This window comes from Manis pentadactyla, chromosome 15 (assembly GCF_030020395.1).
Source record: "Manis pentadactyla isolate mManPen7 chromosome 15, mManPen7.hap1, whole genome shotgun sequence".
In the NCBI taxonomy this organism is placed as follows: Eukaryota; Metazoa; Chordata; class Mammalia; order Pholidota; family Manidae; genus Manis; species Manis pentadactyla.
This window is the reverse complement of record NC_080033.1, coordinates 63,077,386-63,104,502: the sequence shown is the minus strand read 5'-3', so window position 1 is coordinate 63,104,502 and position 27,117 is coordinate 63,077,386. Positions and strand designations below refer to the sequence as shown.

At 49.7% G+C, this 27,117-nt stretch overlaps 1 protein-coding gene across 3 annotated transcripts; it reads right to left on the bottom strand.

The window, feature by feature from the left end:
* Positions 1-135: 135 nt before the first annotated feature.
* On the bottom strand, positions 136-24,737 carry MON1B (MON1 homolog B, secretory trafficking associated). 3 transcript variants are annotated; one of them, XM_057492731.1, is made up of 7 exons: positions 24,581-24,737; positions 24,050-24,207; positions 21,806-22,147; positions 20,451-21,270; positions 19,927-20,074; positions 17,438-17,571; positions 136-331 (listed from the first exon to the last, which is right to left on the bottom strand). In XM_057492731.1, exons 2-7 carry the CDS (start codon positions 24,195-24,197, stop codon positions 283-285), a joined length of 1,641 nt encoding a protein of 546 aa, XP_057348714.1. In that variant the 5' UTR covers positions 24,198-24,207; positions 24,581-24,737; the 3' UTR covers positions 136-282. The 3 variants fall into 3 exon arrangements, with proteins under 3 accessions (XP_057348714.1, XP_036765216.1, XP_036765214.1); XM_036909319.2 differs by lacking the exon at positions 136-331 and adding an exon at positions 4,068-5,273 and having other exon boundaries at positions 13,380-17,571; XM_036909321.2 differs by lacking the exon at positions 17,438-17,571.
* Positions 24,738-27,117: the final 2,380 nt, after the last annotated feature.

Below are 27,117 nucleotides of genomic sequence, written 5' to 3'. Positions count from 1 at the left end.
TAAGGCACAGAGAAGTTAAGTAACCTGCCTGAAGCACGCAGGCTGAACTCGACCAGTGTGGATTCTAGGGGGAGTGGTCCGGCGGCAGGTGCTTGCAGTGGGGTGGGGAGCCCCGCTCCTACCGCCTGCCCACCCGCCCACCTGGAGTCTCAGGCAGGTGCTCGGCCATGCCCCCTCCTACCACCCGACCCGCTGCTGGTCGGGCTGCGCTCTGTGCGCCTGTCCTGCGGCCCCTCTGGGGATGTTCAGTCACTTTCCAGCTCACTTCTCTCAGCACGCCCTTCAGCCTTTGGGTGACGCTGAGCTCCCCCAGGTCCACTCACATCTGAACCTGAAAGGTAAAGAAGCAGATTTCTGAGAAGGAGGTATGGGAACTGAATACAAGCCCAGTGGACAGAGCAGGGGGGCGGGGAGAGGACAAAGAGCCACTGGAGGGAGGAAGTGCAGACATCACCCCTTTCAAGGAAAAGAGAAGTGGCCTGGCCCCAGAGGGCAGTTGAGCCGGGAGAACAAAGCCCACATCAAAAGCCAGGATGCAGTGTGAGAGGCCACCAGGGTGAGAACAGTCGTTTCCTTCTGGAGGCTCCTGGAGGCTGAGCAGGCTTCATTCTCCTTTATAGTCCTGAAATCCCTGGCCAAGGAGAGAGTGGAAACATCCCCCAAGAAGCGGTGCTGATTGGGTGGGGATGGAAAGACCTAGGCGATAGCCTGAGTGCACACCTCATTCCCAAGGGCCTACCCACCCAATGAAGACATTCACTAAGAAGGCAGCGTTGGGCTGAGACCTAAGAAGGACATCATGAACCAGCAAATTCAGCTCTGGGGAAAGACTGAGTTTGAATGAGGAGGTTTGTGTTTCTTGGGGATTGAGGGTAGATTCGCAAGCCCAGCTTTCACGTGCTCAGGTAAATTACGACATCTGACATCTCAGGGACTTCTCGCTGGGAGCTCTGGGAGAGAGGAAGGAGCTATGGAAACTGAGCCCTGATTTACCACTTATTTTCATTATTTTTTTTCATTTTTAAGAATTTCAAATCTATGAAAAAGATCCATACAGCGAGCGAACCCCTGAACTGTTAGCTCTCCACCTCCACTTATCCTTGCCCCTCTCTGGATATACACATGCACACACTTCCCCTCTATCAGCTGACCCCAAAATAGTGTCAGACATCATGAAACCTAAAATCCCCCCCTAAAACAAGAATACTCTCTGACCAACCTAATTGCCAGTACCACTGCTAGAAAATCAGCAGTAGTTCCACAGTGTCATCCAAACTTCACTGCACTCTTTATTAAATTCCCAAACCCCCCACCCACCCCAATTGATAGCAGTTTTCCCCCAGCCTTGATCCAGGGTCCAATCAACGTTCATCAGTCCCCTTTGGTCTTTTTGTTCTCTTCCACTGGAGAAAAGCCTCCAGTTCGGGAGGTAGGATAGTGGTCCCCAAAGATGTCCACGTCCTAATCCACAGAACTTGTGAATGTGTGGCCAAAGGGACTTTGCAGACATGATTTAGCGAAGGATCTAGAGTTGGGGCATTTCCCTAAGTTATCTAATGTATCGCAAGGGTCCTTAAAGTGGGAGGCAAGAGCATCAGAGACGGAGGAGACGTGACGACGGAAGTAGTGTGAGAGTCAGGGATTTAAGGCAACCCTGAGAAGCTAGGAAAGGCAAGGAATAGATCCTCCCCAAGAGCACCCAGAAGGAACACAGCTCCGACAACACCTGGATTTTAGTCCTCTAGAACTGGAAGGTAACGTGTTATATGTTTAGCCACCAAGTTTGTGGTAATTTGTTCCCACAGCAACAGGGAACTGATATATCCAGGCCAGTTGTCCTACGGAACTTGTCATTGTGGCTGTTTCCTATTGACTACATTTAGGTTAAACATTTTCATCAAGACCCCCGCATGGATGATGTGGTGTACTTCCCACTCATTGCACCAAGAGGAAGATAAGCTCAAACTGTCCCACGACTGGTAACGCTAAACTTGGCCCCTGGTTCAGATGGTAGCCCTCCCATCTTGAAACTGTAAATCACAGCCCCCTCCAGGGTTAACAAAACGTGGGATAAAACTTTAAGAGCATGGGATTCTCCTGCTCCTCCACAGCCACTCAGCAGGTTTGGTGGCACAACAGTCGTGTAAAAGTCATTCTGGAAGCCTGGGTATTTTGTAGTTGACACATTTTGAGCCTCCGGCTAAGGGCATTAGAAGAAACTTTATACTAATCTAGGTGCTCAGGGGATAAAACCAATGTTTTTGCCTGAGCAAGCAAGGAAATCTGGTTACACAGAAATTGTGTCCTTCAAATCCACTAAAATGTGTTCTGCAATGCAACACTATACCATCAGTTCACCTACAAGTTGAGATATGCACACAGAGACGGGCTCAGGGTGCAGACTATCATGTATGGGCCCCAAGTACATGTCCACCCATGCCCATGTCTATGGGAGTCAGCGCCCTTTTGAGAAGCTACTGTTCTGTTCTTCAATGCTGAGCTCATGACGACAAAGGGACTGAGCCTGATCAAGACACCAGTGGACCAGGAACTCTGTGGCCTGCAATAAGAGCTACAAGGGGGCCAGAAGCACGGCAGATGGCCCATTCCCCTTCAGTATCCTCTCATAAAACAGCACTGGCCAGCAGGAACATAATGTGAGCCACATATGGAATTGTGAATTTTCTACTAGCCACATTAAAAGAACTAAAGAAACACAAGGCAAAATTAACTTTTTAAATTTAGGCCAATATATTCATTAAATATTAGAACTATTCACAAAATAGCATTTAAACATGTAATCAGTATGAAAGTTATTAATAGTCTATTTAATTATTTTCTTGCTCCAAGTCTTTGAAATCTGGTGTGTGTTCTGTCCTTGGGGCACGTCTCATTTGGGACCAGCTGCACGGCAAGTGCTCAGCAGGCCACATGTGGCTGGTAGCTGTCAGACTGGGCAGTGCATCTGATCTACAACTCCATCTCTGAAAAGTGCAGTTCTCACATGCTGTTCAACATCCTAAATTATCAGTCTCCTGTCTTTTTTTTCTCCCCTTCCAAACTCACAATCCCAACATATTAAGGTTGAAAAGGCCAAAAAAAAATTGCCTGACCAGAGTGCTGTTTGATCCCTTCCTAGGAATATATTTGACAATTGCACTGAACTAAAAAGCAGGTGAGAAAGGGAAATGCATGAGAATGAAAAAGGAGCAGCAGCCATCCAACCTATATAAGCTTTTGGAATATGCTCCACATTTGCACTGGCTACATGGGGTCCCTGGCTTCCTCAGCAAAGTACAAGCTCCAGGAATATGGAATAAACCAATACTAATTTTAGGCAGAAAAAGGAAAAGGGCTGAGAATAAGAACTGTCAGCCAGGGAAACAATTAACAATTAATCTGTAGCCTTCAAATCCAAGGAATTTCAGTGGCATTTCAGACTTCTACAAAAATATACAAGCAGTAACTGGGTTGTCTATTTTGGTTTTTTTCAGGCCTTTTACTTGAACCAAGGGAGATAAAGTAGGTTTGGCAGTTTCTGCTCTCAGAGTTCAGTGTGGGGGAGTTCTGTGCACCAGTCATCTCCTTGTGCTGCACTGCATCCACATGAGGGGCAACTGAGCTTATCCAGTGGTTCAGGAGGAGCAAGGAGTTGGATAGGTTTCTAATAATTTCTGTGCAGTTAGTATCACCATTTTGCAAATTTGGTAATTGCGTTTTAGAGACATGAAGCAATTTGCTGAGGTTATTCAACCAGTGAATAGAATATCCAGGCTGTCCCCATGTGTGTGACAGAGAGGATGGTGGAGACACTGAAGTTTCCTAAAGATACCCGGAAGTTGGCTTAAGGCAGGTAGGTGGTGTCCAGTGGGGCAGTGGATCAGGAGTCAGGCCTGTGGTCAGCTGGGCCTGCTGTGAGCCCTGGTACAGAGATTAAAGCTTCTGGGCCTTATCTGTGGACCTGGGATAACAGCAAGACCCAACATTTATTGTGGGCTTCCTGTACACATTCACTGCCTCAAATTTCTTTATCTCTAGATTGGGAATAATAAGAGTAGTAAAGAGAATAATAAATAATAGGTCCCATTTATTGAGCATTTAATTGCACAAAACTCTTTAAGATATGCACACACCTTGGTGTTCCTCATTTGTAGCCTGGGAATAATAATTAGTAATAACAAAATATAAAACCTTTTCTTAAACACTTAATAGATTACAAGCCCCAGTTCTAAGTGATTCACATACCTGTTTCCCTCACTGATGGATTGGGAACATTAATGAATCCTCATCACAAGTGGCAGCTAACATGTTCTGAGGTTTGCTGCGTGCCAGGTCCTTCCTCAGAACACTACACAGACTAGACAGACGAGGCCAAATTGACTGGGCACCCAGCAATTCTCCAATGTTATCTCCCCTCCCTCTGTTCCACAACACTGGACCCCTCCAGATGCTCTTCAAACACAACTACGCTCAGGCCCACCTCAGCCTTTGCATGAGCCATTACCTCAGCTGGGTGCCCTTCCCCAGATGCCCACATGGCTCACTCCCTCACCTGCCCCCTCACCTCCCTGCTCAGACATGGTTCCTCCTGGGCCCTTCCCTGACCAGGCCATTTAAAATACAGGGCCTATCCTAGTGCCTGACACACAGAAGTCAACCAGCAAATATATTTATGAATACATGCTTAGAAAATGGCAGCAGTCTGGTGTAAGGTTTGGAACTGGGCCCCTCGGCCAGCCTCCTTAGAGCAGACAGACTTAGGAAAGGGCACCCCACATGAGGACACCCGGGCATGACAAAGTGCTTGAAGAAGGGTACAAAAGCTGCTCCGTGGCTAGAACCGAACCTGGGGGAATGGGGAGGGGTCAGGGTAGGCAGGCAGGTCCATGTCCGAGGTCGGCAAGAACCCATGGGGAATGCAGGGACGCTGAACAGCAGGAGGCAGACACGAACCTGACATGGATTTTTAACACGTTCACTCTAGCCGTTGTTGATAAAACAGATGATTCAGGAATCCAAGATGAGGCCGTGGAGACTGGGTGGCCTTGACACCCACCCATTTGTGCACTGGGCTTCTCAAGAGCACCTGAGCCTCTGGGTGAGCAACCAGCCAGGGCCGGTGGGCGGAGTCCGGCCGAGGCCCCGCCCAGAGAGCCTGAATCCTCACCCCTCCCCAGGGAGCAAGGGCCCCGCGCCCACCCCACCGACTCCTGGGGCTCAGACTCGGCCGGGCGGAGGAGGCCGGACACAAACACAAAGCATCTCCTTTATTTCTTCGCGGACCTTGCAGGAAGTGGGGACGGGGAGGTCCTACTGACTCGGGGGCGTCAGGGCCAGCTGCCCCGGCGGCCCCCGCGGCGGGCGCCGGGGAGCTCGCGGCCGGCCTGCGGGGCTGGGCTCTCGGGGGCCTTGAGGCCTGCTCCCCACAGGCCGGGTCTCCGGGGACACCCCGCCCGCTCAGTGTCTGCGCGCCCAGCCTCCATTCCTCTCCGCAGGCCCCGTCCTTTGGGGTGCTGTGGGTTTGGGCGGGGACCCGCACCCCTAATTCCTCCAGGCCCGCCTGCAGCCCGAGGAGAGGGGGTAGAAGAGAGGGAGAGGAGGCCGGGAGTGGAGGCGGCGGGACGTAGGGCCTGAGACAGCGACGACGGCCCGCAGACCCGGGGACGCCGAGGCCGGAGCGGCGGGGGCGAGGAGAGCCCCACGCGCACAGGCCCGGCCGCCCGGCGCAGCGCCAGCCCTTCAGGCAGGGGCGGCTGGGGGCAGCGCTGCGGGCACGGTGGCACGTCCTCCTTCCCTCCGCCCGAGGTTACTTCCGGTCTCACCGGTCGGTCACTGCCGGGGGTGTCCCGACCGCAGGCGACGAGCACAGCCGCTGCCGCAGCTCCTCCAACTCGGCCCGGGCCACTTGCTCTGCAGGTGGGCGGGGCATCGAGGGCGGGGCCCGAGCTCCGGCGGGCCAGGCTCCGTCCCGTCGCCCCCAGCCCCGCGCTGCAGGCCCACCTTCCGTGAGCAGCTGCTCCTTGCTGCTTTGCAGGGCACGGATCTCCCAGGCCAGCCGACTCCAGCATCTGCGAGGAGAAGGAGGGGGCCTGTCCGTCTGTGCGTCCTACTGGCCCCCTCCTCTTTTGCACCTCTCGGAAAGTCCTTACTAAGTCATTCATTCGTTCATTCGACTATTTCTTAACTCAACGTGCAGTTTCCGCTGTGGTCTGGAGCCGGTGGAGATGCATTTCCCCGCCGCCCCCTCCATTTCTTTCAAAAGTCATCTCATCCCACTCCCCTTATCCTCCACCCGCACCCCGCACCCTTGTTTGCTTTCCTTTCAATGCCCCAGGCACAGTTCAGCCTACAGCCTTTGCACTGGCCTTTCCTTCTGAAAGGAAGGTTTGCACTCAGATAACAAGCATGTCTTCCTACACGTCACCTGTTCAGGGAAGTCTTCCCCACTAATATTACATGATCTATCTAGTCACTTTCTTATTTATAGAGTCTGGGTATGCCTTCCCCTGCCCCCAACCATCTTGGGGACGGCAAAGATGCGGCCCCTCTGGTCCCCACTGTCTCCTCCTGTCTGGAATGCTGCTGGATGCATCTGGCAGCATTAGGTGAAGGAAGGAATCATCTGACTATGGCTTTTTCAGGGTTCCCAGCTGCTACCGCAAGGTGAGCACACTCCAGGCGAGCAGGACCAGCAATGGTAAGTGTGGGTAACACAGGCCTGGTGTGGCAATGGGGGACGGTGTGAGATGGCCAAATTTAAGGTAAAAGCTGAAAGATTGAGTAGGTCGGGGAAAGGAATAAAGGAGTCAAGGACTATCCCACGGGCGTTGGGCCCGAGCTGTGGCTGGACAATGGGCCGGTCAAGAGAGAACTTAAGCAAGGAGAGGAGGGGCTTTGGTTGGTGGCGATGATGACGGCTCACGTGGAACTCCCAGAGGTCCCTCTGCTGGCTCATCAAATCCTCCAGCGGTTCTTCAATGTGCAACCTAGGGGCCAATGCCCAGGAGTGAGAAAACGCGTGATAGGACTGACACCCAACCAGGCCTGGGCTGGGGGTTCCTCATGAACAGGCCTTTGGGTCTTTGCCCTCGGCTCCCTCTCCTAGGAGCCCCTTTTGGGGCTTTATCCTCCAAGCAGGGGTTCCAAGAGCTTCTCACTCAACAGACTCTCCCAATGCAACCCCACTGCCACTCCCCATGCAGTGCCACACCAGGCCCTAGATCTGGGGTTACCCCAGAGTCTGTCTGTGACTCTATAATCTAGGAGTTATGGATAGAAATGTGCTCTGTGCACTCCTGCAACATGTGCTGCTTGGGCAGAGAAAGCCAACCCTCAGTCATGGTCTCTGAATGACCCCCTCTTCCTCCAACAGGAGTTGGGGGTCGGGAGAGAGATCTGTTCATAATGTTGTCATTCTCCCTCTGTTGACAAACATGAAACTTTATGGGCCTCTGTTGAGAGCATCACCTGGTCCATCTGCCCTCCAGGAAACCATGCCTTCCCAAGAAACCATTATGAGGGGTACAATGGTTTAGTTTCATAGATTCTAAAGTTCTGGCTTGAATCCTGGGTCTGCTAGTCCACCATGACCCCAGACAAGTTACTTTCCCTCTCTGGGTCTCAGTGTTCTCATATGTAAAATGTTGGAAGTGGTGGGAGGGTGACATTAGCCCTTAACTCCTATACCAGTCATTGTGAGGATTAGGTAGATAAATGAACATAAAACTGCTCATTAGGCAGTGCATATGGGGTGGCTAAGCATACACTTGCTTTACCATCAGGTTTTCCCACACAATTAAAATCAGAGTGCACCAGGGTGTGAGACCTCTGGTTAAGAATGTGTCAAGCGAATGCTGGAAGGATGGAGAGATGATCGGACGGACAGTAAATGGGTGGGTGAGTGGCTGGCTGAAGAGAGGAGGGCCGATTCGAGAGAGAGTGAGGAGATGATGGCTGGCTGGAGGAATAAAGGAAGGACTGCTGGGAGGATGGGTAGAGATGTCTGCATGGATGACGGGGTGCAGAAATAAATAGCTAGATGGATGGATTGGAAAAATGGAAAGCAAACGAACAGATAACTGCATGGAAGAAAGATGATTAGCTGGAAAGCCACAGGGATGGTGGCTATCTGGCTGGCTGAAAAGGGGCTGGGTAGTTGGATAGACATATGCATGAAAGGGTGAGTGTGTGGATAGGTGGGTAAATGGATGACTGGGGGCCTGAATGAGCAGACAGATAAACACATGAATGGATGGCAGAAGAGCTGGACAACCAATAGAAGACCCAGAATAACCCCAGTGGATGATGAACTAGCAATGAATGATTAAGCGAGTAAATTTTAATATCCCCACCTCATATCAGAGACAAGCAGGGAAATCTCTTGTCCAGCTGCTCAATTTTATAGAAAGGGAAAATGAAGAGTGTGTGTCCAAGATAGACTTTCCCTAGCTCTTGAGGCTGGGGAGTGAGGTGGGGAGGAGTGACCAGGACCTCTTGCCTCCGAGCTTCACCTTCCCTCCGTTGGCAGTGCAGCCGCAGGATCCTCAGCATTTCGGTGGGGAGAGGAACCGAGGGGGCTCTGTGAGAACCTGTGGGGCGTCAGGGCTGGGAGGAGGCAATGGGCTGTACATCATATTGGGCGTTGGAGGGCACTGGGAGGCCTTTAGTGTTTACTTCAAGTTAGGTGGCAGCCGTGGGAGAGGTTTCAGCAGAGAGGGAAGCACCCTGGCCCAGGTTTCAGTGGGATTCTTCTGGCTGTTCTGGGGACTGTGGGCTTTTGTGGGATGATGGGGTAGAATAATGAAGACAGAGCAGCTGGTAAATACCTTGCTTTATGCTCAAGACCTCCTCTAGGTGCACTTTCTCTGCATTCACTGGAAAACACAGGACACTTAGAGCCTCCAGGGGCCATACCCACTGCTACTTCATGCAAAGGGCATATGTAGAGGTCACACAGAATATATGGTACAGGCCGAGGGGAGGGGAGGTATCTTCTTGCCGCCCTACACCCACCTACCGCTGGGGACCATCCTGACGCAGCTTCTACCCCTCGGAGCCCACGTTCCCTGTTCGTGCCGAAAGAGTGGAGGCCCTGCAGAATGCACACAGTTTATACCGGAGGGAGAGATGACCGTCAATAAATAAATACAACATGTCAAATGGAAATAAAGGCCGTGAGAAAACACCTCAAATAGGGGAGGAAGAGTAACGGAGAGAGGGTGGCACTCCACTTTTAGGTGGGGGCATCAAGGTCGGCCTGTAGGGTAAAGTCTGAGCTGAGAGGTGAAAGATGACATACGATAGCAAAAGGCAATCTAGACTAACAGAGAAGAGCATGGCAGGCAGAGGGAGCAGCCCCTGCAAAGGCCCTGAGGGGGCCCAGGAACATCAGCAGTGGCCGTGGGATCTCTGGATCCCACTTTTGGTCCCACTTACAGGAGTCCAGTTCCCTGTGCAGGGACTCCCAGGGAGTGTGGGCTTCTCCCTCATTCTCACTGATTTCTTCTTCGCTGGGCCAGAGAAGAGAAGAAGACACTGTGAGTGCAGCCTCCAGCCTTGCTGTTCTCCTGTGGACTGTGACTTTGCCCACCATCTTCAAACAGCCTGGAGGGGCCAGGATTTTATAAATGAGGCAGTGGAGGCATTCAAAGTCCGGGTCCTTCTTGGCCAGCTGGGCAGCCCGGGTCCTGGAGTTTACCTTGCTGGAGCTCATTAATCCGGTTAATCAGGTCTTTGATCTGTGGCTCCAGGCTTCCCTCTGCAGAAGGAAAGACAGACTGAGCCACAGAAGACAGATAGATGCCTGCTGTCTACAGCAGATAGAGGTGGGTGAGTGGTGGCAGTGTCTGCTGCTAGCAGTCAACACGCATTTATTGAGCGCCTGCTGTGTGTTGGGCTCTAAGAGCCCTCGCAGAGCTTGCGTTCCCTGTGGGAATGATGGACACTGAACAAAAGGTACATGGTATCAATGCAGGTGGCAGTAACTGTTGTGAAGGGAAATAAAGCGAAGCCAGGGATTGAAGAGTGAAAGGGTGGAAGATGCTTCTCAAGATATGGACTGGCCCGAAGGAAGTGCATGAGGGGAGCCCTGCGGTTCTGTGGGGCGGGAGCAGGGGGGCGGGCATGCCAGGCAGAGGGATGACCAGTGCCAAGCCCCAGCAGTGGGCGTGAGTACGGGACAGGCCCAGCATAGTGGCTAAGGGGCTGGTGTGCTGGTGGGAGTCTAGTGAGCAGGAGGCAAGCTGGGTTGTGGTTGGCGGATCCTGCAGGGCCTCCTGGGACAAGGCGGAGGCTTCTAGGTGTAATTCCGAGTGTGTGGGAGCCAGCGGAGACCCTCAGCTGTTCCACGCTGTTAAAAGCCTCGCAGGGCAGGTTGTCACTTCCATCGGCCCAGACTCTGGAATCAGCCTCATATGAGAAATGGGAAAAATGCTTTCGTTTTGTGAGAGGCAGCTCTCAGTTCTCAGCTACAGGGAGCTTGCGTCCCTTTCGGCAGTCATCTCTGACTCCGCACAGTCCCCATTTCAGCGCTCTGTATGGTGCTTTCCTCCTTGTCCCTCTCTGTCTTCAATGTCAGCAGCAAAGAGCTGGGACAGAAAGCTTCCCAACTCTTGCTGGGTCTTGCTACCAGCCCCTGACACTGTGAAGTTAATTCACTGAAGCCCTTGATTTTCCAAGGCCACCGACTCCAGCTCCTGTGCCTTCTGGGAGAGTGGGTGCTGTCAAGAGGCTGATTATGACTTATGAATCCCTGGGATCTTAGTTTTACTGGAGATGGTCAGGGTCACTCTGCATTCCCAGTCCCACAATTTCTCTACCTAATTTTAGCCTAGGCAACAGCCTCATTGCGCTTCTGCAGGTAGCCACAGAGTGGGAGGCCAGGAGGTAAGACGGGGCTTCCTTTTATTTGGAACAGACCACTGGGTTGTAGTATTTTAAGTTGAGGATGGCCTGGGGTGGGTGGATCCAACCTCACACGCAGCCAGCACGCTGCCCCAGACCTGATGCAGGCTGGCTTGCAGGTCCCCCCTAGAAGTCAATGCAAGGTCTAGAGTTGTTTGCATTGCCATTTGGGCATGTGTATATGAAAAAGGGAGGACAAGAATACACATCCATGAATGTATTTTAAAAATAAATTCTGGAAAAGTACCTAGGAATTGAAAAATAGTCTCTGCTGGCCTGCAGGTCAGTGAAATGGATGGCTGGTTTTTGTGTGGTGTGTGTGAGTGTGTGTGTGTAAGAGGATCTTCTATCCCCTTATACTTCTTAAATTCTGCAGCTGTACTTTTGGTTCAGAGAATTAAATTGTGTAAGAAGGTGGGATCATTTCCCAAGGTTGTGATTTGAGGGGCTGAGTTTGAACCACATCTGCCTGACTCAAAAGCCCAGGCTGAGCCTCAGACACAAGGACACATAACCTTTCTGCAACTTTTTCACCATTGCCAGCAAGTCTTCAGCCATCCCTGGGGACTTAGTCTGCCCTGTGGAGATGAAAACCAGAATTACAGGATCCAGTGAGAGTGATGGGGACTGAGGAAAGGTCCAGCCTATGCGGGAGGGAGGGAAAAAGTCACAGTGCATTCTGCAGACACTCCTGGGCAGGAACCGAGGATAGACGAATGGGCAGGTTTCCAGCCAGCGCAGGGCTCCTGCAAGACCCTATCCCTTGTCCTCAGGGTTTATGGTGTATGCTGGATGAATCAGGAATGCAAATGGTCAGCTTCTCCCTGAACTTTGATCCTGAGAGATCAAAGGACACCACAGACATCCCTTTAATGAAATCAATCTCAGGTTAGATGATATCAGCGGGATGCAATCAGCATCATCCCAACTCTGGGAAACTCCACAGGATGATGTGGTTTCTTCAACAAATAAATTCTAAACACGAAAATGAGGGAGAGGGGAATGTATAGATTAAAAGAGACTTGAGACATAATCAATCACTTGTAATGAGTAGACCTTATTTGGATCCTGATTCAAACAAACTTTACACCATATATACTTCTATATATTTTTAACACGAGCCTGCATTTATTTTAAAATTATAACAGAAAAAAACCCACAGAAAAACTTTAACATCTTAAACTCTTAAAATTAATGATAAAGGGTCAAATCCCAGGTGACCTACTCTTCTCCAAAGAAAACTGAGCAGAGATGAAATGCAGCTCAAAAACCACATATGATACCCAAAAAGTAAATGAAGAAATGCTTACCCACAGTAATATACAGTGAAAAGTCCCCAGCCCCAGACCCTAAGTTCCTCATTCCTGTCCTTAGAAGTCACTACTGACAAGCTATTTGCGCAAAACTTGAAGATAATTCAATTTATAGACAAGCATATGTCCACTCTTTCTGCATAAGTGGTATCAAGTCATAAATCGGGTCTCCACATCTTGTAGTTTTTCATTTGACAATGTATACTGGTGAGCTTTTTATTCTTTTTTACTGGCTGCAGAGTGGTCCACTGAATAGCCATACCATTATTTAAGAGCAGTTCCCTACTGATGGATATTCAAGTTGTTTCTCTTCTTTGTTACAATGTCACAGTGACCATATATATTAGTTCCTCAGGCTACTGAAACAAAGTGCAACAAACTGGGTATTCCGTGTGTGTGTGTGTGTGTGTGTGTGTGTGTGTGTGTGTGTCTTCATTTGGCATTCTGTGTACCTCTGTGTGTCCAAATTTCCCTCTTACAAGGACACCAATCACTGGATTAGGGCCCATCTTAACTCAGTATGTCTTCATCTTAACTAGTTATATCTACAAAAACCCCCATTTCCAAATAAGGTCACCTTTTGAGGTTCTGGTGGACGTAAACTTTAGGGGGACACAATTTAACCCAGTACACCTGTTTTGGGCTGGCCCACAAAAGACTCCTTCCCCATACTCTTAGCATCTAGGTAAGTTTTAAATCTTGTTTATTTTTGTCAATCTCACAGGCAAAAAACAGTATTTCAAACGTTCTGGTAGTAAATATTAACAAAGTTACTCAACTCCTCTGGTCAGATATTCCACATCTAGGAATCTATCTTAAGGAAATAAATAAGGATGGTGGGCAAGATGTTCATTATCTCATTCTTTATAATCTTAAAAAACTGAAGCAAACTAAATACCATAGCTAATTATACATACTTGTAGGATGAAATTCTTTGCAGTCATTAAAAATGGTGTTGTAAAAACCAGGGGTTCTTACCTGAGCTTATTAAATTTTGTTGAAATGTTCAGTGGTATGTTCACTTACTTTATATCTTTCTGTCTCTCCTGAAATCCTTTACAAATTAGTATGCATTAATTTAATTTTGCATTTGAGTTTTTAATTACTGTTATTTAATAAACAAATATAGAAAAATAGGAGTAAAAAGCTAAAGCCCCCTCTCACCAAGAGCCCCTTCCCTATGTCACTCCCCTTTCTAGAAATAACGATTGCCAACAGTTTGGTGAAGACACTCAGATCTTTTAGCAAATGTACTTTATGTATTTTTTTCACTTTCTTACCCAAACATTCTAAAAACATTCAAACACTACAGAAGTATGTGAAGTTAAAAATGAAACTTCCTTTTCTCTCTTTGGCCCTAAATCTTACTTCCTTTCTTTGATATAATCAATAATAATAGGTTGGTAAGTCTCCTGTTGAGACTCTTTAATTTTTAAATACTGTCAACATTTGGTAATGAAACAAAGAAAATCAGAGCACTTTAATAACAAAGGAAGGTATTTGTGATTATTTTTTCTTTTTAATATTTCATTATGAAAATTTCTAAACACACAGGAGTGTAGAGAGGATACATGATGAACTCTGACTTACTCACTGCCAAAATCTGACAGTAATATTCATCCATACCTGCTTCTGTGCTGAAGTATTTCTAAGCAGCCCCAGGCTTCATGACATTTCATTCCCAGTTACTTTCTTAATAGTCTCAACTATCTGAGGACATTTTCTTAAATGACTCTAATGCTATATTCACAACAGACAAGATTAACAGTCATCACATAATATCAACCAAAAACCAGAAATACATGCTTTCCCTTGATTGTCCCCACATGTCTTTTATAGCCGGCTTTTGCAACTGTTTTGCAAAAGCTCCTTATGTGGTTTTCCTCTACTGCATTTCTAGACCTTCTCATGGGGTAAGATCTCGGGAGATCAGTAACTCTTTTAAATAATCCAACTAACATCTTGATAAAAACTTTTAAAAATCCATGTTACAAAACAGCCTGTAGAGTATGCACCTTTTAAATTATTTTGCAATCATTTCAGATGTATGTAGAAGTTGTAGAAATAGGCCACAGTGCTCCTACTTGCCCTTGTATCAGATTTGCCATTTGCGAGCATTTCTGTGCCATAAATTGCAGGCTTCATGGCCTATTATTTTTTAATACTCCAGTGGGTATGTCCTTTACACAGGGGACTCTACCAGGTAACCACAGTATAACCATTAAAACCAGGATATCACTACTGATCAATATTAATACATGATCCTCAAATGCCATTCAGAGTTTTTCCTTTCTCTTATATATATTTAAATATACAGTACTACTTGCATTTTCCTAAAATAAAAAAAACAGTATCAAAAGTGCTCTACCTTTGCACACCCCCAAAATCTAAGTCCCTTATTGAGACTCGTTAGGCCTTCAGCCTTCAGACATTTTTCTGTGCAACACACACAGGCCTGCACTTACACAGCCCCCTTCTTTTTTAAGTTTTACCTTGCTTTTCTCTCATAAAAATATAATCTCTTTTGGAGGTTATTCTGTATCAATAAATCATGGACTTATCCTTTTAAAAATTAATTTTTAATTATTTCAAATTAAATTGGAATTTAATTTTTTCTGCCACTTAAAAAAAAGTCCACCACACAGCATTCCACACTATGCATGCAAATACCCATTACACCTACAATTAGACATTTCCCTGATTACCCCTTGCCTTTTGCTTCCATCAATGATACTCTGGTGACCATTCCAGGACCAGACATCTGTGTTTTCTCCTATGACTACCAAGCATGGTGACTGAAGTTATGGAATAGCATTTTAGATGCTAAAAATATTCTGCCAAAGGTTTCCTAGCAAAGCCTTTACTGGTCAGTTCTCCCAGTGAGGCAAGAGACGGCCCATTTCTCCAGAGTAATCAATACTAGACTATACCCCTCTTATTATAAAGCCAATTTTGATGAACTAGAGATAATGGTAACTTAATAGGCTTTTCAATTTTCTCCATTGCTGTTAAAGTTAATTATAACTTTAATTTTGACTAACTTGAAAGCTTGATACTAAAACAGTTTTTCAGCATAGTAGTGGCTAGTTAAGTGCTTAATGAGATGTTTATATCTGTCTTATTTCTGTGTGTCCTTTGTTGAAAGTTGATATTGCACGTGTGGCCTTAATCTATGAGCATTCTCCATCTTAAAGTTAGTCCATTTTTCAGATGATAATTTACTGAGCACCTACTCTATGCCAAGCAGGCATTGTTTTAGGTGCTGGGGAAACAGCAATAAATAGTCTGTTCTCATGGTGCTCTCATCCTAGGACAGAAAACAAATAAGCAAATGATCGTAATTATTGGTGATGTCTGCCTAGATAGGTCTGGAAAGATGCAATTGAACGTGTTTATTAATATAGCGGTTTGAAGAGTGTGCGACAGATGGAAGGAGGATGGAAAGTAGACAACTGTTGAAAGTGATGGGCCTTCCTCATGCTATTTTCTGTACATTTTGAGAATGTGTACGGCATAGTGGGGGATCATTGTCTTGGGAGATCTTTTAGTTTGACTGTAATTTCCAAACGTCTCTAGGACATTTTTCTCCCTATCACTAGGATGTAGGGTGTCATCACCAACAAAATGCCCCGGGGAAAAGCAGCTGTCTGCGGGAGAGGCCATTCTCCAGGAAGACTGCCGGGTCCGTGAGCGATGCGGTACGGGCTGGGGGCGCAGCGATGACAGTGGGCAGTCCCTGCGGATTTTTGGATGTGGCAGCAGCCGAGCGATTTCTGTGGGAATATCCACCTCCTTTTTGTTTGAAGCGATGTATACTGATGCATTTTGCCTCTTTTCTCTAAAATATCTACTATATCCAATAAAGTTGGCAAATCAATCTACATGATGAGCATATGCATCTTTCCCCACTTTAAGTCTTAATAAAAGGCTTAAACTTTTACCTTTTCTTACTACTGCTATCAATATTTCGTTACTGTAAAGGGACGAAGGCTCCCCCCCCACCTGCCCTCACTACATTCAGCCTCCTCCGCAATTTCTGGCGGTTCCGGTTTCCCCGCCATTTTCCAACGTGCCTCTTTGTGCACATGCGCCTTAGACAATTGGTTTAAAACGCCAGGGCAGAGGCTGTGCAGCGAGCATGCGTGCAGCGCGCGTCCCCGCAGCGGTTGACCAGCATGAGGAGCAGAGGGTTTCCTCCCAGCAAGTGGAGCGCCCCGGGCCCTGCCTGACAGCTAGGGCGCAGGGCGCATGCGCACACCACGAGGCCATGACCCAGGATGGTACGACCCAAGGCCAGAACCAGGGTCCCGGTGGGCCGGGGCTTGCGTGCTGTCCAGGTTGCTTGTGCTGTCACTGTGGGACAAGTGTGCAGGTGCTGTGTGTGATACGCACGCATTCGAGTCTTTCTGTTCACAGATCCTCACTTAACAGCCTGTGAGAGCTTAGTCATCTATTTCATAGATGAGAAGAATGAGACTTAAAAGCCAAGGGCACCCCGACTTAAAAACTCGTCCTCAGCCACCATGTGCCGTCGAGTGCTTTGCTCGGGGTCACACAGACAGGTGAGGCCCTGGAGGCCACCACCTCACTGACAGTGGCCAGCACTGATGGGGGCTTTTCTGACAGGGAAGAGATGAAGTACACTAACGACAAGGGAGCATCCTAGTGGGGTTTGGTTTTAGGTTTCTTACAGTTTTTTCTTTAAAATATCCTCAGGCCAGGTCCAAGCCACAGGCTGTCTTCCATTCCCAGTTCCAGACCTGGGCCACACAAAGAGACCTTGGCCAGCCCTGGACATGCAGGGCTAAGACCCCACAGAGGGGGCAGACTCCTGATGCAGGACAGAGGGTGTGGTGCCCGGGATGGCAGGAGACAGCGCCAGGCAAAGGCTGCAGCATCAGAGGAAGGGGAAGACGAGGCCCAAGTACTTCCCCAGATGTGAAGGTGGCAGAGGCAGCTGAGGAAGCAGGGGGTACAGTCACCCTGCCACCCATTTCTCATTGGGGGGCAGGCCCTCTGATCTTGCCCACTGCCCAAGGAGACAGGGACCAGTCACAGACACCACCTCCAACCCCCATCCTCCTGCCCTTTTCCAGGGTGGGGACCACAGGTGTCATTCCCAGGTCTGCCATCTTGAGTTCCCCACTCAAGGGCCGGTGAACAAGCCATTATGGGAAGCTTGGTCTGTAGAGGCAGCTGGAGCTGCGGGGGGTGTGGAGTACTTGGGTGGGTAACGGATGAAGAGCCGATCCTCCTCTTTCTTCACCCAGCGCAGGAGTTTGGTCACTACCAAGATGGCCCCTGCCTTGGTCACCAGGGGGCTAAGGCAGGTATAGAGCTCAAATTTTGAGGTCACCTGTGGGTTTGAGGAGACAGCGTCAGCTGGGCCAGAGCTGGCCATGCCCAATCCTGTCCACCCCTCCCAAGCCCCATGCCTGTCTCCTGTTTGGAAGCCACACCTGGCAGCCCACCTGGCGCTGCCTTGTCACTGGGCTAACAGGTAAGCTGACATTGTGTCATGCATGGCCAGGGCTTCTCAGCTGGGCCAAAGGATCAGCTGGATCTAGTGGCATCAAGTGGGTAATGCTGGCTGTGTGTGTGTGCATACTTGCTCAGTTTGCTAGTCTATGGACTGGGTATAACAACAACAGTGCTTAACGTTTAATGAGCAATTGCTGTATACAGGTCCTGTTCTAAGTTCCACATACCTGTTTTCATCCTCTGTAATTTAGGCATAGGAGGATTAATTCAATTTAATCCTCATACCAACCTGACAGGCCTAGTTTGATCAGTCCACTAAACCTTTCACGGCTCTCCCCCTTGCTCCTTCTGTTCCAGCTGCTCTAGCCTCCCCTTGTTGTTCTTCAAACATAACCTGGCTCCGTCCCATCTCAGCATTTTGCTCAATCCTTTCCTCTGCCAGGTGTACTCTTCCTCCAGGTACCCACATGGCTCACTGCCTCCCCTCCCACTTAGATGCTATCTCCTCAGAGAGGTATCCCCTGGCCACCTGACTTAAAATCCTGGGCCTATCATATCTTGATTTGGAAATACCATTCTCCAAGAGCTCCTTGAACAAAAGGTTGATTTCAGAGCTGGCAGAGAGAAAGTTTAAAATGAGCTTGGAACATCTTGTGCCCGGAAGTAAGACATGCTCAAGCAGTGATGGGGAATGTCAGAAAGCCTCAGGGGCCAGCCTGGCTAAACCACAGCTCCCCCTGGCTACATCAGACACAATTTGAGCACCAAAATTAATGACAGAAAAGGCATTTAGCCTACAGAGCTGAAGAAAAATCCTAGAGACCATACTGATATAAAATTTAAAACTCAACAAGCAAGTAGGAGGAGGAAAAGTTCTTCCACACAGTAGAATCACAACCAATAAATGTAGAACAAACAAAGTCAGGAAAATCACCATCTGCTAATCACCAGAGATATAACTGTTGCAGGCAAGAATCATTAATGGATATTAGAAATAGCAGCTGAAACTATGATGAAAAACAGAACACTGACATGACCACCACAACATATTTACTCATTACAAAGAGAGAAAATACTAACTTTATAGTGGAGAAATCTGGCAGACACAATCTTACGTAAGTGACCAAAGTTAATGCCATCAACAATGGGACCAACTGACACTGTCGGCCTCCTGATGTGATACAGAGAAGGGCACTTCTGTGATATTCTTGCCAAAAATGCATGGCCTCAGTTTAGTCATTATAAAATATCAAGAAAAACCCAAGTTGAGGAACATTCTACAAACTGGCTGGTACTCTTTAGTAAACAAACTGCCAAGGTCATGAAAACATTAAAGATTGAGGAACTGTTCAGAATAAGTGAGACTAAGGAGATGCAATAAATAAATCCAACAAGTGATCCTGGACTGGATTCTGGAGCAGTAAAAGGACATTAGTGGGACAACTGGTGAAATCTGAAGCCTGTGGATTAGATATTATTGATGCTGCTTTCCTTATTTTTATAAGTTCCTCTGATTATGTTAACTAGGTGGAGAAACTAGGTGAAGGAACTATTTATAATAATTCTTTCTACTATTTTGCAATTTCTACATCTAAAATTGCTTGAAAGCTAGAAAATGAAATAAAATCCTCAGCCTAAAACAATATCTGGTACACAGCAGATGTGCAATAAATGATTTAATAGATGTGCACTGAATGGCAGAGCCTGGGGGAAGGTGCCTTTCCCGGTGGGGTCCCCTTAACCAAATCCCTGAAGAGCTCACCTTTATTAGACCCATAGGAAGTGAGGACAGGAGCCCTGAAGAGACCCCAGGGCAGGGTACCCCGAGTAGAAGGCTCAGCTTGGCACCATGCCTGTAGTGTCCAAGGAGTGCTGGGGACTCGGAGAGTCAAAACTGAACTGGTGCCTGCAGAGACCTGGGTGGGACTAATGAGAAGGAGCAGGCACCGTGATGGTTCTTAATGGGGCCTCTTGAAAGTCAAAGACAATATTCTGGTTGCTGATGGGGGAATGGTGCAAAGAGAAGGCTGGAGCTAACGGAGGGTTGAAGACGCTGTGATTGATCTTTGTGGATCTCAAAGCCACCTGTGTAATAGCAGGGGCAGTGCTGGATTGCCCAGGCACAGGCGTGGTGTGCTTCCTGGAGGCTGTTAATGGCCGGAGGGGAGGCAGAGAAGGAAAGGAGGCTCAAACCGGGGAACTTAACCTCTCACAGACCCATGGGACTCACCCAGGCCAGCAGAGTCTCCTTCTCAGCCACATGGTAAATGAGGCGCAGGGGCCGGGAGGCGCTGTGGAGGCGTGAGTGCAGGCGGTGATACAGGTCGGACAGGCGCTGCCGCTCCCCCTCTCTGCCGTAGGGGTCCTCCAGCTCCGGGCTGCAGTGGGGGGAGAGGCAGGACCCAGGTCGGTCTAGAGCTTTCTTGGCTGGCCCATCTCTCCAGTCTAGGGAGTTCAGTTAAGGGAGGGATCTGAGCCTCCCCCACTAGACTGGAGACTTCTCGGTGGTTTGTGGCCCAGCTTTCCCATCACACTAGGGGGTTCCTTGAGTACTAGGGCCCTCTTCTCCACTAGAATAAGGGATTTATTCCTTGAGGCTAGTGTTTGATCCTCCCTCATCAGACAGAGACCCATTCCATCTTTCTAAAGCGTGGCTGGTTCTCTCTGCAGAGTCCTGTCTATAAAATGCTGAAATTTTCTTCCAGTTAAATAAGGCTTCCTGCCCAGCCAATTGCCCCTAGGGTCAGGGCCCACCTGGTAAACTGAGGCAGCTGGCGGTGATGGTCAGGGATGTCCAGTGGCTTATAGAGAAAGTGCCGGAGGCCAGGTGCCCCCACAGCCTGCACACTGTAGGCGGGTGCATTGGTGGATGGGGCATGAGAGAAACTGGCCAACTCCTCAAGGGCACGTATGGCACCAAGGCTGTGCATGCCCTCTTCTACCAGGCGCCGGCAAGTGGCCATGTCATGGAAGGCCTCGGGATTGGTGCCAAGCAGCAGCAGGCAGACAGGTATGGCATCCAGGCGGGCCACGTAGGCGTAGAAGAAACCGTCGGGGTTGAAGCGGGGCAGGCACACAGGTGCCCAGGCCTCCCCTGCCGCAAAGGCCGGTGCGCCTACCCAGTCAAGCAGCAACTGCAGGTCGGCTGGGTCCAGCCGGCACTCAGCCAGCACGGTCCGCTCCTGGGCTGCTGTCACCAGTCGACCACCCACCGCCAGCACTGACAGGGCCAGGCCAGGTGCTGTGCAACGTCGCAGCAGTGAACCCAGTGCGTCCCGCAGTGGGCGAGCAAGGGGCACGCAGCGCACTGCACCCAGGAGCAGCGCACCTGGGTCTCGCTCTACACTATCCAGAAGCCGGTCTAGGGTGCGCTCTGAGCCAGCCAGCAGGCGGCGCAGGTCGTAGTTCTGTTTGCGTGCGAAGATGCGGGCCACGCTTGCGCGAGTCAACGTGCTTACGATCTGTGCGTGCACAGCCAGCAGCTCCCCGCGTAGCTGGGCTGCGGACTGCGGAGTCCTTGACACGGCCACCAGCAGCAGTGGGCCCTGCTGCAGGAACACCAGCTTGTGGTCCTCTGGGAGGGCAGGAATGGGGCAGAAGGTAGAGATGGGTCAGGAGTGACCAGAGGGGGTCGGGTGAGGTTTTTCTGCCCTTTCCCCAAACACACACACTCCTGGGGAAGTGTGCACAGTCACTCTATGGACACTTGGACTAAGGTAAGGACAAGCTCAGGGAGTTTGGACATTTGTAGAGACATGATGGGATGGTCAAGGAATCAGGTTAGACACACAGCACAGATCTAGGAAAGACGGAGCTAGGACTGACAGAACCGGAAAGACACCCACACAGCCCCCAAAGCCACACTCTCACACAAACAATTATCCGGCCAGTCACTCAGATACCAGGGAGTCAATCACTAAGAACCTAGCAAGCCAGTCATGGACCAAGTCCCAAACCCCACCCAAAAGACAGAGGCCTGGCAGGCCATCCACACTCATTGACTCCCCCTGGCTGGCTGGATAATTCCCCGGGCACACAGACAGACACACCTATGGCCAGCCAGCCCCATTCCCAGTCACCATCCCTAAGCCTCATGCCCCTTGGCTCACCAGCGTAGATGGCGCGGATGGCATCTCCCGCACTCTGCACGAAGGACACGAGGGCTGTCATCACACCCATGGTAGCCGACAGTGCCTCCACACTACCGTACCTTGAGTAGATAGGCTTGCCTGCCTCACTCAGCACAAACACATGCTTCCGCTTGCTGCGCCAGTCCTCGTCACTGGGGTCCCCGCCCTGGCCCCCAGAGCCACTCTCAGGGCCACCCATGGGACTAGTTTCAGAGGCTGCAGGACCCCAGAGCCCACACGTGCATGATGGAACCTCTGATGGGGTCTCTGACTGGGGCAGTGGTGTCAGCAGGTCAGGTGGCTGGTCCTTCGTCTCCGGTCCTGAAAGGGAGCTCCGGTGGGTCATCTGCTGGTGGACTGCCACTAATTGCTACCAGCCCCCAGTGATCTGTAACACTGACACAGACCTCCAGGTGTCTCCTCCTCTGCCCCTCCATGGCATCCACACAGTCTAATCTCTCACTCATCTTACTGAACCCTCCATGTCCCTAGACACCAACTATTCCCCTCTCAATACCTGCCATTCCCAAGACATCAAAGCACCCCATTGCCTCTGAATGGTCATTATATTTTCATCTCCAATGACCCATCATTAATACTTCTGACCTCTAATTAATTCTCTTGATATCTACTTATCCCTCAATGGCCATCATTATACCTACTAGTATCTGGGTCATGGAATGCCACCCCCTACCCTAACCCCTTATTTATTCTCACTGGTCCCTAATAACCCCACTCATGGTCCTAGTCACCCTTCTTTGTTCTTGGTGATGACTAATTCTCCCAATGACTGCCATGAATATTCACAAACCCAGAGCTTCAGGACTCCCCTAACTCATTATTTATACCCACTACTGTTCACTAACATTCTAATGACCTCACATTAATATCACTAATACCTGGGCCTTTAATGGCCTTCGATGACTGCCCTGACCCATAATTAGTTCTTCTCCACATCCACTCCCTTCCCACCATTCACCTGCACTAATATCCAAGACTCCCAGTGACCTCCACTGATTCCTCTAGCCCTCTTTTATTCCATTCTCCCTTCTCCCCAGTGACCACTGTTAATCTCCACTAACACCCAGGACTTCTGTGACCTCTACTTGCTCCCTTGACTCCCCTTAATTCTCACTGATAACCAGTCCCCTCCCTACAATAACTACCACAATATATACTAACACACAGGATTTTAATGAGCTCCACTGCCCCTCCCCACAACCATCATTAACTATCACCAATGACATCTACGACCTCACTGTCCCTTGCCGACTGCCTGACACCTTTCCCATGTACTCCATTGATGTTCACTGATCCCCCAAAGACATCCATTTTTATCCATCGGTAACTATGCCTCAACAATTTTCCCATAAAAGCCCAATCACCTCACATTCCCTCATTCTCTCATTGACATTCACTAACCCTCTGTGTCCCCAGTTACCAATTATCTCCTCCCAATGCCTGCAAATACTTGCCAATAATTCCCAAGTTCTCAGACACTCCCCCCCACAACATACATACACCGTTTATTCTCAGTGATGCACACTGATCATTCCTAATGACTCCATTAATATCCATCCCCATTAATTACAAAGTAGTCAGTGAGCACTGACTTCCCAATGACTCCCATTGATTTCCCACTGAATACCTTAACATATCCATGTGGGTCTTCAATGACCCTCCTATTGGTCCTCTGACTCTCCAAATCTTATTTGTGTCCACTGCCTCCCCACCAATCATCACTATTTAAACATTCACTAATATCTGGTTCCTTAAAGACTCCCTCCAGCAACTCACCATTGACTCCTCAATGATGTAAATACTCCGAATGCCCAATGGCCCCCACTGATGCCCTTTATCACAATGATTTTACACCCTCATCTCCAAAGACACAGCCTTCTAAGTAGTCCCCCTTTGATCCCATTAACTTTCTTTTGGTCATTCATTGACCTAAACATCCAAAATCCCCAACACCCGTCTTTGACCCCAACTGATCCCTTCCTGATTCCTCAAAAACCTAAACTCACACCACGTCCCAGTGAACATCCATTAACACCCACTGATTCCTCAATGATTTAAACCACACCATGAATCCACAAGGACCTCCGACTGACAGTTATGGTTTAAGCTACTTCCTTGGTTCCCAAAGACTCCTCATTGGTTCCCCCTACAATTACACCCCCTAGGGAGTCCTTCCAAGACCCGAGTGAGGGGAAGGCACACCTGTTCCCTCCAGGCCCGTGTCTCCGGGATCCAGCGGGTTCTCGTGCATCCCTCCACCGTCTCCAGCCTCCACACTGGGGAGCCGCGCGCCCTCCAAGTCCTCCGCGTCCCCGGGGGCTGGGACAGCAGTGTCTCCTCCGACCTCCATCTGCTCATCCCTGTGGGGAAGGGTAAGTGAGGGTGACGGTAGCAAAAGAAACTTCTTCAGGGCGTTTATTGAGCTCGGCCCCCTTGGACCCTAGTATTTGTTTTCCCTCGAGTTTCAATAGGATGACACATTCAAAAACATGTCCATATACTTGCACCCTCCAACACTTTCCGAAGACGGAGTCTCAGGAAATAAAGAAACATAAACACCTGTTTCAACCCTGTGACTCAATTGGCCAGGTACCATTACTTCCCGTCGCCGCGGTGCCATCACACTTCCGGGTGCGGCGCTGTTCTAAAGACACTTCCGGTGGCGAAGCCGTCTTTATTCTCTCTCCGCGGCGCCCGAACCCACTCTCCCTCCGCCCGCTCGCGTTCCCTCACCGTTGAGATGGCGCGCGCCACTCCCGGGTTTCTGTCGGATCTGGTTGGGAATCCAGCCGTCCTCTGCAGTCCTTCCCTCAGCACGGGATCGCACAGCTAACAGACGGGCGGGGACCCTTCTCTTACTGAAGACTGTCGGCGTGAGGGGGCGCGGCTCACGTTCAGCCAGTCCGGAGTACGGAGGGCGGCACAGCCTCCCTCAGGGCCCAATCAGAAGATGCCGACTCCCGCGGGTCCGCCCCCACCCTCGCTTCTTAGCTCTACCAATACTGTGCGTTAGACTGCTATTGCACCCGCTCATACCTTGACTGACATCTCCCTGGACCCAATCGAGTCTCGAGCCCATTCCTCTCTTCGCTCGAGGTCGTTCGTAGCCTAAATCTTGTAAGATACCTGTGACGTGCTCGCTCAGAATTGAGGCGGCTCACCTCCCTACCCACCAGGAAAGGCTGGGGAGTGAGGGTGGAGTGGAGTTTGGGCAGAGGGGAGTGCTTGACGGACAGTTCTTGTTTCCAATCGGAGGGCCGTGCGCAGCCCAGCCAGCCTATGAGACGAGGCCACTAGAGCGAGAGGCGGGCCTTTCAGAAGTAGGAAGTATTCGTGGGTCTCTGTGTCAACCAGGCAAAGGACTCACGGCCGCTGGAAAAAGGAAAGCGCAAGCCGCGGACATGATCATGGCTCAGGGGAGTGAGTTTGCGAAGGCAATGTGTTGGCTGACCAGGGCTTGACCAGACGGGCAAAAGGCCGAGCGGACCTCACTTCGGAGGACAGGTTCTGTGGGCGGAGCTATGCAGATTAGGAGCCCTAGCAACGGAGGCGTACATGTGGGAGTGCCCCTGAGAGGCTTCTGAGTCCTCGTTGGTTGAGGAAAATGCCCCTCTGGCCTCTGCACGCCACCATTGGCTGGACTAGGGGAGACGAGACTGCCGCTTGAACCGGTCCGCTGGAGGTTGTCCACGCTAGTTTTGCATGAAGGGAGCAGCGTTTGACTGTCATCCCAAGTAGCATCAGGTGGTCCCAGCCTACAATTTTAGTGTGCTGGTGAGCGCGGGTTTGGGCCCGCCAGCTGTGGATTCTCCTTTGCACCGAAAGTTTCTGCCTGCGGCTCCCTGTCTGTCTCTGAGTCTCCCCGTCTCAGGCTGTCCCATTTTCGGTGTCTATGTCTCTGTATCTCCGTGCGCCCTCATCCCTCCCTTCAGCTCTATCCCTGCGCCTTTCACTAGATCTTTGCATCTCTCAGTCTTTCTTCAGTTTTCTCTCCTCCAGTGTGTCGCGTTCGCTCTCCTCGTCTTTGTCGCCCTCACATTTCTCTCTCGTGGTCTCCGGCTTCCCACCCTCTCTCCCTGGTAGCCGAATGGCGCCGCCCGGAGGCCCACGGGCCAGCGGAGTGGACCCCCTCGCTCCATCCCGCGCAGGATTCCCATTTACTCTGGGAATCTTGGGAGAAATAGATCACGATCACTCCCACCTCAGGACGCTGCGGAGTAAACTCCGCGCCTCCACAAGAGGAGTTCCCTGAGTTGTGACTGCCTTTCCCTCGGCATGCTGTACAAAATCCCACGGTCCTTGTTACGACCTTTTTCATGAATCAACAACACCAGGTAGATAAACCAACTCTTCCCACATCCATGTTCCCTCCAAAATACAAGACATTAAAAAACGGCTCTAGCTGGAAGAGCGGAGTGAGTTTCTGGAGTCCAGTGAATCCTGGTGAAACAGTAAGACCCTGAACTCACACAAATACTCGTCAGTGAGGATCAAAGCAACTGAAGGGTATCTTTATTCATGTGTATGACTGCTAAGAGTGATTGTGTCTACACCCCAAATCGGGCATCCTCAGTGAGACCTTTCATATTTGCGGTGCGTTGGCCGGCATCCTGACACTTGCCCTCTGCCCCCTCTGCATGGACACCTCCATACTGGGCCCCATCTACAAGCCCAGGAAAGAGTTCCTTTCTAGGCACATTTTCTTTCATGAGGTCATTAGAACATAATGGTCCCAGGACTGAACAATCATGTCTAGTTCTATTCTTGTGCCAGGATGCCTTGAGACTCTGGAACCGACAACCCCTTAACCACACTAGGAATTTGTGCCTAACTGGGTACACTGTGATGACCCCCATGCTATGTGTTCTTTTCCTTCTGGACTTCCTGAATGTCAGAAATTGAACTTGAATATATAGAGTGGTATTTGGGTAGGAAGAGGAATGCAGCTATAAGCAGAATTGTGTAGCTGTGTAGCTGAGACTGTCTCCCTCAGTTGTATGTGCAGTGCAGGAATATTTGTTACTTTCATTTCCCTACTACCTGCCCCTTCTTGCTGTTCCTTGTTCCTTCTCTCTTTTCTGTGCCCCCTCACCTTGTTCCAAGCTCTCATCTCTAATTTGTTTCGCTGCTCCCCATTTCTACTTTTTGTTCCCTGCCCCATCATGCTGTGCTCTGCAATGTCTCCCCAATCCTTGCTCCCCTCTGTTCTTTGCCCTGTCTTCCTCTACCTTGCCACTCTTCTGGTCTCTGATCTTCTGCTCTTACTATCT

Bases quoted from the DNA above. Each gene is read 5' to 3' on its own strand.
- MON1B (XM_036909319.2), bottom strand. From the start codon at position 24,197: ATGGAGGTCGGAGGAGACACTGCTGTCCCAGCCCCCGGGGACGCGGAG. The intron at 21,271-21,805 runs GTGAGCCAAGGG...CTGCCCTCCCAG, and splicing joins CATCCGCGCCATCTACGCTG to AGGACCACAAGCTGGTGTTC. The intron at 17,572-19,926 runs GTGAGTCCCATG...TCAAACCCACAG, and splicing joins AGGAGACTCTGCTGGCCTGG to GTGACCTCAAAATTTGAGCT.